This window comes from Podarcis gaigeae, assembly GCF_964106915.1.
Source record: "Podarcis gaigeae genome assembly, chromosome: 11".
NCBI lineage: Eukaryota > Metazoa > Chordata > Lepidosauria > Squamata > Lacertidae > Podarcis > Podarcis gaigeae.
In genome coordinates, this window is record NC_139687.1 from 65127691 (window position 1) to 65142145 (window position 14455).

Sequence of the window (14455 nt, forward strand, 5' to 3'; positions counted from 1 at the left end):
TGTGGAACTGAAGACCACACAGACATGTTTGGTGGAGGAGTTTTTGAGCATATATAGATAGATAGATATAACCTTTGGCTACGAAAACTCATCTGCCAACCTTCCTCAGCTAATCAAGTGCAGAAATATTTTGATGGTGAATTATCCCCTGTGTCATCTGCCAGTTTTGCCAACTCACTCTTCCTCTAGATAATTTATGTATAACTAGAAGCACTAGACCGTCCCCCAGTCACCCCCACACAACACAGCAAGGATGGAATAACAAAAGCCCCACAAATGGAGGTCTAAGGTTGTGGCTCAGGTGGGCCTTGATTGACCAGTGGCACTTAACCAGCTACTCACAAGCCCCTCCAATCAGTCAGGGAGAGGTGCTTGAGCCCTTTTGAAAGTTGGCAGGGGGCTACCACCTGGAGCTATTCCCCTCCTTCCCTGCAGTTAGAGTACTCAGGGGATTGGTGCTGGTTTATTTAGGACAAAAGTTTGGACTGTGGTTGGGTTCTTGTTTCAGCATCTGGGGCTACATTAGCCCCCTTCAATTCCTAAAGCTGCTTGTCCAAATTCAGTGATGCCCCCTGCCATATCTACGCTTTGGACTTGGAACTCTTTAAGCACTCAGAGTGGGTGACTGAGATGCAGTTAGAGGAATGAGCTGTCCTGGGGTTGGTTGCTATCTGGCAGCAAGAACCCCTCTGTGGAGGGTGGCGACTGGTGGGCATTAATCCTCCCTCCCTGCCATAGGCCAGCCTGCTACCTAGGACTGCCCAAGACCCCCCAGGCCTCCATCCTGCTGGATAAGCAGCATACCATTATGGATATGCCAGGATGCTTGCCCATTTGGAATGGGGAAATGGGATGTTAATGCCACATGTCTAATGGGAATGGGGCTTTTGAATTCTGAATTACAGCTAATGTAGTTATTGCTCACTTTTGTAGGATTCTAATCCACATGGGTTGCAATTATTCAGTTGCTGAGGAGAAAGCCATTGGCTCTATGTGCTTGGAAGTTAAAAGTTGAGTTATGCTGGGAAACTGGTGGGTGAATGTAGGGGAAGGGCACGTGAGGTGGAGGGAGAGTAGAACGCTCCATTGCACAAGTGGAAATCTTTGCATTGGGCTTCCACTGACAGGACTCGTCAGTTAAATCCCACCCTATACGTCCAGATAGAACAACACTAGAGCATCTGATATTGCAGAACACGCCCTTACAGCCACCTCTGCCATGGAGGTCCATTGGGATTAGAAGTGAGGGACAATGTTTGTAGGTATGTGCCTTGCTTCATGCTTTTGAAAACCAGGGCAATCATGATTGACAGCTAGATGATAACTTACCAAGGAGGATGGCAGAGGACTGTTGGTTGGAGGTGATTTCTGGACAGTGCTGGGGAGTCAGAGGGATGCTGGTTTGGTGCGTGATGTGCTGGGCATCATACAGTGGAGTCTGCTGTTTGAGCCAGCTCTTCTAGATGATTTAAAATGTGCAGCTCTGTCTTTTCAGGGATTAGTGTTGCCTCAAGGGGCTAGTGACAGTGTTAGAGGCCTCCAGAGATCCCTTGGCCTCTTTATGAAGGTTGGTTTAGAGGTGGCTTCTATAAAAGGGGGGACAAAGGGGATCCTGGAGAGAGAAGCACAGATCCCTTTACTGGATGCACCTGAGATCAAAATACAGGGAACCAGTAAGTGCTCTAAGACAGCACCCTATATACTCCTGCCTGAACTTGAAAATCTCCTGTGTATTTCTTGCCTTATACCAAGGATAACATTTGCATCTGGATCCCCATGCAAAGGAGTTTTTCTGTGAAGCCCACCCACCCAGCCACTGAATAGAAGGGAGGGGGAGGTACCTGGTGGTGTTCATTGACCAATGCTGCCACCAGCCTTTCAGGCACTGCTCTTGTGTGAGTGTTTTTGCGGAGTCTCCCCCAGGAATTTCTTGGCTGCAAGTTCTCAGTCATCAGATTTCATTGAGCTGGTCACATCACAGGCAAACATGTAACATACATCACTTGCGATAAGGTTGTTATCCAGTATATCCTGTGTCATCTGTACATCCATTTTCACAATGCACTCACTATAGCAACTGGCATACTAGGTGGGGATCAAGTGAGGAATTGTGGGGGAGAAGAGGAACTTCCTACTGAAGACTGGGAAACTTAAAATGCCTATTGAAACAGCCGTGCTTAAAGGGAAAAGCTGTTGACTGTGTGCAGCTTACAGGCATTGCATGAATAAAACAACTTATCCACCCTTTGGAGCAAACTGTGATCTAGACTTTTGCATTATGGATATGCATGTCAAATTCTGTCTTTTTCAGTGATTTGTAATATACCGTTTTTGACTGGAAACCTTTTGCATGACACACTCCAATAAATGGTTTGCGTTTTTGCTTGGTGTCTTTGTGGTCAACTCTTTTATGAGGCAAAGGTTTTACTTACACAGGTTGAGACCTAAGGGAAGCTGAGGCTCACAGAGAGAGGGACTCACTCACAACCACCAAATTTCTGTGTTGTTGTTTGTTGTTTAGTCATTTAGTTGTGTCCGACTCTTCGTGACCCCATGGACCACAGCACGCCAGGCACTTCTGTCTTCCACTGCCTCCCACAGTTTGGTCAAAATTTCTGTCAAATTTCTGTGTAGCAACTTCAAAACAAAACAAAAATTCTCCACAAAGGAGTGATGAGCAAGAAATGTTTCTGTACTCCTTGGATGGGTTTGGGGGCAAGGTGGGCATTGCCATGTGCAGGTAGGAATATCCCTGGCCAGCAGGAGGAGCTCTGCATGCAAACTACTCTTCAGCCCAATCCATGACAAGGGGAGCACATGGGCAAGCAGTCTGGAAATATGAGTGCAGCTGAATGATGGCAATGGGAAGCAGAAAGAACCACAGGGAGAGTCGAAAATGGGTTGTACTTGGTCCAGTACCAAGTAATGCTGTCAGTACGGGGATTTAAGCTTGTGCAAACTCACTCCCATGCCCATTAGAAACAGATTTTCGGATTTCCCCTACCCTCATGAACAGACTTGGGAAGAGGGGAAATTTTTATTGCTGTACCAACATCTATTTCACTAATGGAAGAATTGTTCTTCCTGGAGCATTAGCTTTTTTGCTGCTGCATCACACTGTTGACTCGTTAAACTTGTGGTCCACCAAAACCCTTAGATCCTTTTCACATGTACTGCAAGTAAGCCAGGTGTTCCCCATCCTATATTTGTGCATCTGGTTTTTCCTGCCTAAGTGCAGAAACTGACATTTGTCCCTATTGAAATTCATTTTGTTAGCTTGTGCCAAATTCTCCAATCTGTTATGGTCATTTTGAATTCTGATTCTTTAATCTGCAGCATTAGCTCCCTCTCCCAGTTTGGTGTCATCTGCAAATTGGATGAGCATCCTCTCAATTGCTCATCCAGGTTTGAGTCCCAACTGATATTGGGGAAATTGAAGCCCACATGATTACAATACCTTTCCCTTTTGAATATTCGGTAATCTGTAATTCCTCCATTGCTTCACTGACAATTTCATTTCCCAGAAGGTGGAAGAAGCAACAAGGGGATCATCCATATTGGACCTGGTCCTCACCAACAAAGAGGAACTGATTGATGAAATGGAAGTACTGGGAACCTTGGGAGAAGCGATCATGTCCTCTTGGGTTTCATGATATAGAAGGAAGGGAAAGCTGGGATGCAGACAATTCCAACAAGAAAGAAAATTGGGAGGCATCTAAGGAAACCATTGTGGCTGCATAAGAAGCTTACAGACAAGCTGAGAGTTAAGAAGGGCATGTATAAGAAAGGGGAAATCACTAAGGAAGAGTATATATGAGTAGTCAACAGTTGCAGGGGGAAAGTCAGGCTGGCCAAAGCTCAGAATGAGCTCAAACTTGTAAGAGAGATTAAAAATAATTTTAAAAGGTTCCTCTGGCTATGTTTGAAGCAAGTAGTAGGTGTGCTGGGTGACTGCCCAGCACAGAACACCCTCTGCTGTGGGGCTCGCAGGACCTTCCCTCTGATTGGCAGGCAGGCTTCTTCTACTGGGTGGGTCCTGGCCAACAGGCTGACTGATTGACTGCAGCCTTGGAAATAGGAGGGCCATGGACATCATCCAGAGTCCCTGCCTCCATGTCTTGTTGCGGAGCGCAGATAACGCATGATCTGTGGGTGGCACAGCCCCCCGTGCCCTGAGGGGGTGTGTGTGAACAGGGTTAATTATCCTCATTTAAACCTGAATTACTGGCATAACTGGCTGTTCGATCTCTTGGGAGGCTGCCATATTTCATCGCCGGAAGCTGGAAGATGTCCAAGACGCAAATTTGGCAACTCTCCAAAGTCAGTCTCGTCAGCCAGAAGCCCCTGTCTCCTAAAATTAAAAAGATTTGGCAAAAAAAAAGAAACAAACAGGCGTGTTCTGGACAGAAAGAGTTAAAAGAAAAATCTGCTAAACTACACAGTCGCTGGAGGCCAAGTTTTGGACTTCAAAAAGACTCCTATCTTGTCTTGGTGAATGAAGTGAGAGGCTGCTGTGTTTTTGTATTCGTTATATCTGCTATTTCATGATTTGGTGAACCTCACCAAGAAAGAATTAATTACCCAAAGGATCACAGGAGGTGTAAAATAATTGGACGTATTGGCATCATCACAGTCCTCAGCAGAGACCCCTGATCAAAACTGGCAGAGTAAGATCAGATATGATCAGGTCAGCTTGGGCTGAGCAGGGAAGATGGCAACGGTAGAAGCTCTGACGCAGAAAGAAAAAGGTTACTGTCAGGACTGCCGCTAGGTCCCAGCTAGGTCAGAAAAAGTCTCCTTTAATGGGGGGGGATTGGAGATTTTTATTATTGGAATTACAAAAGGGGTGTACTTTACAGAAGATGCATTTGCTTGCATGGAATATTATGACATAGAGTTTGAAAAGAGAGTGATGGTAAACTCTGGATGCCTGCCAGCTGTCCGAGGGCCCCAGAGAGCTGGCATGGGTTTTTATGCGGAAACCAAAACAATCTTTGTGTAACTTACTGATTGCCAAGTACTCCCCTACAGTACATTTGAAATATCGGCTGGTTTGGAAAGATCAAAGACAGTGCAAAATCATTAATTAATTTCAACCTTGGATGGAAGCTCAGAGCCTATTAGAGCAACAATCAGCAGAAAAAGGAGGGGTCATTGAAGGAAGTCTGTGCTTCAAAATATTAAGACTGAACAATGTGGAAAAAGCCCCTGCATGATTATAGAAATAAGGAATGGTTAAATAAAAGAAGATTGAGAGTTATACCAGCGACTGACTGATCGGGATTGGAAAATTGTGAAGTAACAAAGAAGATAGCAGAAAGATAAAGGGTGGATATTTAGCTCTTGAAATCCAGAACATGGGAAGTCCCATTGAAATGAAATAATTCGGACTCTATAATTGGCTGTATTGTTTTTTGTTTTGAATGTGGTAAGATTTGGCTTGATTTGTTATTAATATGAATGTTTTTCCTTCTTTATTGGAAAATGAATAATTTTTTTTTTTTTACCAAAAAAGGAAAAAGGAGGGCCAGATGAGCCTTGGGCTGAGCTTTGTGGCTTTGGTTGCTGTTGTGCCCCAACTGCTTAGAGTGTTTTAAATGGCCTTTAGCGTTTTAATAATTTTAAACTTTTTTCAACTGTTTTCAACCTGTTTTATAAAGGCTCTTTGGGGGATGTGCCTCGGAGGAGAGGAGAGGAGCAGGGCCCCTCAATCGCAGTGGTTTAGGGTAGGGAGAGGTATGGAGGGGGGCAGGCCAGGTAAGGGGCACACGTGCCAGCCCCTCCTCCAACCTGGGGAATTGTGCTGGTCCTATCAGCCAGCCCTCAGGTCTGTGACTATTGTTGAATGCCAGGGCAGCTCAGAATAAGATTTAAATAATAATAATACAAGGTATACCACCCTATACCAGCAGGTCTCGGGGTGCTTCACAGGATAAAATCATAATATTAAAACAGGAAATACATAAGATCTCCCTCACCCATGATCTGATCATAGATGAGGATGTTGATCTGGCCTGTGTCACTGAGACCTGGGTGGATGAGCAGGGTGGAGTTGGTCTCGCTCAGCTGTGCCCACCTGGGTACTTGGTGCAGCATCAGGGCAGACTTGGCGTTCAGGGAAGGGTACTTGCTGTGGTCTATAGAGATTCTCTCTCTCTCCATGCTCTCTGTCCAGCTAAGGGGCAATACTGCGTTGTTGTTTTTAAAGTGTTTTACTGGAAGTTCCCTTAAGCTCTGGCCAAAAAAAAAAAAAAAAAGAGAAGAAATGTTCTGTATATTTTCTGGCCACCAGCAATGGGGAACTGATAGCATTGCTTAAACAAATCCATACCACGAGAACAAGATTTGATTCAGTTGAGCAATTGGGGAAATAAGGAATATTTCCCAAAACCGTTTGCAAAGCTAGAACTTCCCCATTTTTAAAGCTCAAGCACCAGAAGGGCCCTGGGCTCCTACTTACATCCTGTTTTAGGTTTCATGTCTGATGTGTCATTCCCTCTCTCTCATCCATCATGCCCCTGATCCCCATTGCCCAACCCTGCTTAAACCCAGCAGTGCCCCTCAACTTAAGAGGAGAGACGTGTGTTGCTTGATATAGCTATCTTGATGTTTGAGTTTCCTCCTCAGCTGACAGCTTCAGGAAGGCAGGGAGAAAGGGCTCTTCCTCAGCACTGCAGACCCAGTCCAAATCAAGGCAATTCTGGTCCTTTGGAGGGTTAATAGAATGCCTGGAAAACTTCATAATAATAGGATGTACCAGAAGTTATAAGCAGGAGAAAGCCAGTTAGGAAGTAATGGGAATATTATAGGGTGTGTTCCGATTTTAAATTGACTGCAAACTTGGGGCCCATTTTCCAATCTATCTGACATTTGTAGGTCACCCCAGAAATCTGTCATTATCTGTATAAGGTCATGAGTTTAGACAAGAGCTGGGAGCTGAGTGGTGGGAGAGATGGCAAGGAAGCATGAAGGTAGACTGCGGGAGATTATGATGTGTATCAAAGAGTTTTGTTTATGTTCAGTTTATTGAAGATTTTCAAGCAGAGAAGCTCTCAATCCAAAGCAAGATGACTCACCACCCCAGACACACTTACAAATAATAATCACTTTCCCTCATATAGAAAGAGGGCCATTTCCCTCCACCATGGGGTGGGGCACAACATGCAAATGCTAGCCCAGAAAGAAGCAGCTGGATTTTGATTATATGGCAGTAGGTAGATGTTTCATCAAAGGGGATCTCAAGAGAAATGCTGGAATTCATTCAGGACCATGGAACTCAGAGATTGCAATCTTTTGTCCACCCAGAGAGATCTTTTCCTTTGCAATTATTCCTCCAAGCAACCCTAAAAGTCAGAATGAGAGCAAAAAAATGAAGCAAGGGAAGCCACATGACTATTGCTTGTATAACTAACTACAAGTGAGGTGGATCTTCTTTAAAAGCTCCACAACATTTCCAAGCGAGGCATTTGGGTCAGCTGCAGGGTCATTCTCTGCTAGTTTATGTGGTCAATAGGAAGTCTACCTATTAACAGCCCATGGTGCCCTTCTAGCAAAATTTTGCTTCCCATCCCATCCCATCCCATCCCATCCCATCCCATCCCATCCCATGGAACTTTACTGCTCAGTCATGGATAATAATAATAATAATAATAATAATAATAATAATAATAATAATAATTTATTATTTGTACCCCGCCCATCTGGCTGGGTTTCCCCAGCCACTCTGGGCGGCTTCCAGCAGAGATGAAAAATACACTAAAATGTCACATATTAAAAACTTCCCTGAACAGGGCTGCCTTCAGATGTCTTCTGAATGTCAGGTAGTTGTTTATCGCTTTGACATCTCATGGGAGGGCATTCCACAGGGCGGGCGCCACTACCGAGAAGGCCCTCTGCCTGATTCCCTGTAACTTGGCCTCTCGCAGTGAGGGAACCGCCAGAGCTGCTCAACTGCCTCATTCCTTGAGTCTGAGCAACTGAATCTGTATCCACCTCCCATGTGCCGGTTCATGACTAGGGGCTTCCAGATTTCACGGTCCTGCCACTGAGGACTTCTTGGATCATTCTTTGTCTAGCTCCTCCCCTTTGACCCTACCGCCTTGGGGGACCCTGCTGGGAGTACAACAACGTGCAAGCCCTCACACCACGACAAGGTGATGATCCAGTGAGTGAAAAGCACATTCAGAGGCATATTGTGCCTAACAATGGAGGTGGAACAGAGTCATTGTGGCTGCTAAACATTGATAGCCTTCTGTGAAAGACCTCCAAGCAAACTTGGGAAGTGAACCATCTGCCCCAGGACTTCGCTCCAGCCCATGACAGAACTCAGACTGTCTCCTCCTTTCCTGCATTCCAATTTATTTATTACTACATTTATACCCCACCTTTTCTCCAAGGAGCTCAAGGTGGCATACATGGTTCTTCCCCTTAGAAAAACACTGTAGCCTGGGTTGTGAGACAGTGACTGACTCAATGTCAACCTGTGAACTTCCTGGCTGAGTCAGGATTTGATCTCTGGGCTCCCAAGTCCTCTCTTACCACTACTCCACATTGGCTCAGTTGCCAAATCATTTTCTTAAATCCCCACCAAGACAGCTACCAAGTGTTTGCTGCATACAGTGGTGGCTGGCTTTGTGATGCGGGGGGGGGGGGGGGGGCTGCGGTCTTTTCCTGGCTTCCCAGCACTGTGTGATGCTGCCAGTTACTCAGAGGAAGTGGAGAAGGGCAGCAGGGTCCCAGAGCAGTAAGGGCACTACTAGCTGTACATTTAAAGAAGCATCTTTAGCCCTTGTCAGTGCCTATTGGGAAAGGATCTTTAACTGCCAGCTATACAACAGTCAAGTGAAACCACCTTCCTCTTCACAGTTATGTGAACTGAAAACTTGGCTGGTATTGAATGTTCCAAGCACTGAGACATTAGCACTTACCAGGCGTTCATCCCTTGGGGGTCACGGACAATCCTCTTGACACAGTTAATATCATCTGTGATGTCATCATTTAAGAACGCTGGCAAAGATTTGTCAGAAAGCAAAGGAGGTTACTGGGGATTCCTAAAATGCAAACCCCAGAATACAAACACCCCCAAGGTTGCAGGGGCTGCCTCTGAACTGTGGAACACCTTTTCCTAGAGATCCATCCAACTTTTTGGGAACACTTAAAGCATTTCCCCCTTGAGCTGGCATTCAATCGTTATAGCACCAAGCGGGGGATCCCTTCTAGTCAGCTGCATTCTAGCCAGAGAAAGAAATCAGTTCTTTAAAAATGGCCATCTCATCCTCCATCCAGACAAGCAAGGTCACAGTTCCAGGACACATTGCAACCCGGTAAAAGCAGGAGGATACAGAGCAGAGGCAGTGGGGCAGAGCATGGCCTAGTGAGATGTCATGGCCTAGGGCATTGTTTCCCAGTCTGTGGGTCACGGCCTGCAAGTGTTGTTTCGTGCAAGTGCGAAAAGGGGTTACATGTATGTGTGTTCAGAAGGGAAGATATGTATCTGATTTTTTTTGAGGGTGTGCAATCAGGTATCCCCACGACAGGTACCGAGCCCTGGCAGCTGAGGCACATCGGCAGGCAGGCTGGTCTGGTGAGCAGGTGGATGGAGGCAGCAGTCGAAGAGCCTGTTGAAGGCGGGCTCCATCCACCCTCTGTGGGGGCTCTGCATGCCACCCCTGGTGCCCGCCCCAACTGCCCAGTCCACCAAGGGAGGGGGGCGGCAACCCACACTGCGCTGCTGGTGAGGGCAGAGGGATGCACACATGCACATGTGGTTCATGAGAGAGAGAGGAAGGCAAGCGCCTGAGCAGAGAGAGAGAGGCATATCTGAGTGAATGTATATCTGTGCAGTATAAGGTGGAGCGAGAGACACAAAACTTGCATGTGTGCCTGTGATGTGTATGTGCGAGGGCATGTGTGTGCTCTGTGTGTACACAATAGTGTCGTGCGGCTACCTTGTATAGATTTTCCTGGTACAGGGAGTGCTCCCTGGTGTTATTGGACAACAGTGGTACCAGTGTGTACGTTTGCATGTAAAAACAATATTAAGTGACACAGTCAGGACAAACAGGGCACAGCTGGCTTTCCATGATAAACATGAAGTTTGCGGGGAGGGAAGCAGCAATGACTGTACTGTACTCTCTGCAATTTTCCCTGTGCTCACCCCAATGGCTTTAACTCTAACAAATAAATGGAACCTATACTATGTGAAACATTTTGAATTTCATTATGTAGTTCCAATTTTTACTATTAACTGTGTCATTAAAAGTTCATCACAAACTCAACAAAGAAGGGGGCACAGGAAGAGAGAAGTGTGGGAAACACATTTTTAAGTTTATTAAGATGTTAGTACTAGCATTTCTGGAAGTCCAAAATTCATTTGACAATAAATCTGTAGTCACCATTTGGAAATTTGGATTTGTGGGTCACCATACCAAAAACATTGGGGACCACTGACTAAGGACATTCCTGAGAGCTGGACAGATACACCTGGGGGTGAAGGTATGGAGGTTGTGGAATCCTTTTTTAAAAAAGTCTTCATGTAAATTCAGCAGTTTTTTAGTGTGAAATTCTCCTGAATGACAGCTTTGTATGCAATTTTTTGTAATCTAACGTACTTTTGTATGCAATGTTTGTAGATATATCTATTTATAGGCATACTGTGCCCAATGCAGTTGGCTTGAGAAGGGCATTGCAAAATTAGAAGTGTGAGTTTCGGAGAATGTGCAGTGTGTTTGTCCGTGTATTATTTCAGAAAGTGCAAATTAGGTAGATTCATCTTCAAATGTGAACTGAATTAAAGAAGTGTAAGCTAGTAGGGAATCAAGAAATAAAAGGAACAATGGGCAAGTTTGGCCTTGGAGATCAAAACGAAGCAGGGCAAAGACTAATAGAGTTCTGTCAAGAGAACAAGCTGGTCATCACAAACACGCTTTTCCAACAACACAAGAGACGACTCTACACATGGACATCACCAGATGGGCAGCATTGAAATCAGATTGATTATATTCTCTGCAGCCAAAGATGGAGAAGCTCTATACAGTCAGCAAAAACAAGACCTGGAGCTGACTGTGGCTCCGATCATCAGTTTCTTATAGCAAAATTCAAGCTTAAACTGAAGAAAGTAGGAAAAACCACTGGGCCGGTAAGATACAATCTAAGTCAAATCCCTTATGAATACACAGTGGAAGTGAGGAACAGGTTTAAGGATTTAGATTTGGTGGACAGAGTGCCTGAAGAACTATGGATGGAGGCTCGTAACATTATACAGGAGGCAGCAACAAAAACCATCCCAATGAAAAGGAAATGCAAGAAAGCAAAGTGGCTGTCCAATGAGGCCTTACAAATAGCGGGGGAGAGAAGGCAAGCAAAATGCGAGGGAGATAGTAAAAGATACAGGAAATTGAATGCAGATTTCCAAAAAATAGCAAGGAGAGACAAGAAGACCTTCTTAAACGAGCAATGCAAAGAAATAGAGGAAAACAACAGAATGGGAAAAATCAGAGATCTGTTCAAGAAAATTGGAGATATGAAAGGAACATTTCGTACAAAGATTACCATAATAAAGGACAAAAGTGGTAAGGACCTAACAGAAGCAGAAGACATCAAGAAGAGGTGGCAAGAATACACCGAGGAATTATACCAGAAAGATGTGGATGTCTCGTACACCCCAGGTAGTGTGGTTGCTGACCTTGAGCCAGACATCCTGGAGAGTGAAGTCAAATGGGCCTTAGAAAGCACTGCAAATAACAAGGCCAGTGGAAGTGATGGCATTCCAGCCGAACTATTTAAAATTTTAAAAGATGATGCTGTTAAGGTGGTACACTCAATATGCCAGCAAGTTTGGAAAACTCAGCAGTGGCCAGAGGATTGGAGAAGATCAGTCTACATCCCAATCCCAAAGAAGGGCAGTGCCAAAGAATGCTCCAACTACTGCACAATTGCACTCATTTCACATGCTAGCAAGGTTATGCTTAAAATTCTACATGGAAGGCTCAAGCAGTATGTGGACCGAGAACTCCCAGAAGTACAAGCTGGATTTAGAAGAGGCAGAGGAACCAGAGATCAAATTGCAAACATGCGCTGGATTATGAAGAAAGCCAGAGAGTTCCAGAAAGACATCTACTTCTGCTTCATTGACTATGCAAAAGCCTTTGACTGTGCCAACCACAACAAACTATGGCAAGTTCTTAAAGAAATGGGAGTGCCTGATCACCTCATCTGTCTCCTGAGAAATCTCTATGTGGGACAAGAAGCTACAGTTAGAACTGGATATGGAACAACGGATTGGTTCAAAATTGGGCAAGGAGTACGACAAGACTGTATATTGTCTCCCTGCTTATTTAACTTATATTCAGAATTCATCATGCGAAAGGCTGGGCTGGATGAATCCCTAGCCGGAATTAAGATTGCCGGAAGAAATATCAACAACCTCAGATATGCAGATGACACAATCTTGATGGCAGAAAGTGAGGAGGAATTAAAGAACCTTTTAATGAGGGTGAAATAGGAGAGTGCAAAATATGGTCTGAAGCTCAACATCAAAAAAACAAAGATCATGGCCACTGGTTCCATCACCTCCTGGCAAATAGAAGGGGAAGAAATGGAAGCAGTGAGAGATTTTACTTTTTTGGGCTCCATGATCACTGCAGATGGTGACAGCAGCCACGAAATTAAAAGACGCCTGCTTCTTGGGAGAAAAGCAATGACAAACCTAGACAGCATCTTAAAAAGTAGAGACATCACCTTGCCACCAAAGGTCCGTATAGTAAAAGCTATGGTTTTTCCAGTAGTGTTGTATGGAAGTGAAAGCTGGACCATCAAGAAGGCTGATCGCCGAAGAATAGATGCCTTTGAATTATGGTGCTGGAGGAGACTCTTGAGAGTCCCATGGACTGCAAGAAGAGCAAACCGATCCATTCTTAAGGAAATCAGCCCTGAGTGCTCACTGGAAGGACAGATCGTGAAGCTGAGGCTCCAAGACTTTGGCCACCTCATGAGAAGAGAAGACTCCCTGGAAAAGACCCTGATGTTGGGAAAGATGGAGGGCACAAGGAGAAGGGGACGACAGAGGACGAGATGGTTGGATAGTGTTCTCGAAGCCACCAGCATGAGTTTCACCAAACTGCGAGAGGCAGTGGAAGACAGGGGTGCCTGGCATGCTCTGGTCCATGGGGTCACGAAGAGTCGGACACAACTAAATGACTAAACAACAACAAAGCTAGCAATCCCTGCAGTATCAAGTTGCTTACCATTGCAGGAGCTTCTACACCCATTGGCTGTTGGGCGATGTCCATTGTCGCACCACCAGCGGCTGTTTATCTGAAAGAGTCCATAGTCACGGCTGCCGTCGGAGTTTGGTGGCCCCACCGCTCTTGTGTTAAATCTGCTTTCATGATAAGCGGTACAGAGCCCTGGAACAAAGTGAACAAGAAAAGGACTACAATTTGGGTATACGCTCGATGTGCAATCTTTTTTGTTTAAGAAATAGAATAATTTAAAAACATTCTTTCAATGTTCACCATGGAAGCTGCCTGTAACGTCTACTCCCCCCCCCATGGTCTTAAATAGACATTTGCACAAACTATGAATGAAATTTGGGACATTTTGATGGGCAGCAGGGTGTGTGAACCTTTTCCTGAAAAGAAGTCCCCATTTCAGCTTTGCCCCCAAACACCAGAAATAGCAAAGATGAAGGGAAAGGAAGAGCAAACTCACAGTTGGCCAGGCTGACGCCACGGTATTCATCCAACCCACCCCGTTTCAGTCGCGCAGCCAGTTCACATCTGTTATACACTTTGGCTTCATTCCCTGCAAAGAGGAAGCAGAAGAGGGTGAGGGCCAGAACCTTCATCTCTGCGGCTTCCTGGAGAGTGATGCTTGGATTCTCTGGGATCCCCAGTGGCTTTTGTAGACCAATGTTTTGGGTGGAGTCCAGATAGTGAGCAGAACACTGACAGGGGGAGGGGAATAAGTATTGACAGGAACCCCGCCCCCTGCAAAAAAACAGACACATGGTGCAATTCTGGTTTGATATATGATAACAGTGTGCAACTTAGGAAATATTTCAACATTCACTTAACATTTTCAACGGAAAAGATTAAAGCAGGCAGCATGTATGTGCTTAAAGATTTAGCATCTGTGTAATATTAAATAATGGGATGCGGGTGGTGCTGTGGGTAAAGCCGCAGTGCCTAGGACTGGCCGATCGTATGGTCGGTGGTTTGAATCCCCGTGACCGTTGTTCGGTCCTAGCTCCTGCCCACCTAGCAGTTCAAAAGCACCCTTAAGTGCAAGTAGATAAAGAGGTACCGCTTTATAGCGGGAAGGTAAACGGTGTTTCCGTGTGCTGCACTGGTGCCGGCTCGCCAGAGCAGCTTCATCACGCTGGCCACGTGACCCGGAAGTGTCCTCGGACGGCGCCGGCTCACGACCTCTAGAGTGAGATGAGCGCACAACCCTA

At 45.4% G+C, this 14455-nt stretch overlaps 2 protein-coding genes across 2 annotated transcripts in view; one reads left to right on the forward strand and one right to left on the reverse strand.

Moving 5' to 3' along the window:
- Positions 1-14455, forward strand: part of LOC310827144 (uncharacterized protein) — a 91705-nt gene that overhangs the window by 55600 nt on the left and 21650 nt on the right. The gene's annotated exons all lie outside the window — the stretch shown is intronic.
- On the reverse strand, positions 7007-13882 carry LOC310827191 (lysozyme C-3-like). The gene is made up of 4 exons (XM_083702991.1): positions 13711-13882; positions 13245-13406; positions 8928-9006; positions 7007-7343 (listed from the first exon to the last, which is right to left on the reverse strand). Exons 1-4 carry the CDS (start codon positions 13844-13846, stop codon positions 7277-7279), a joined length of 444 nt encoding a protein of 147 aa, XP_083559117.1. The 5' UTR covers positions 13847-13882; the 3' UTR covers positions 7007-7276.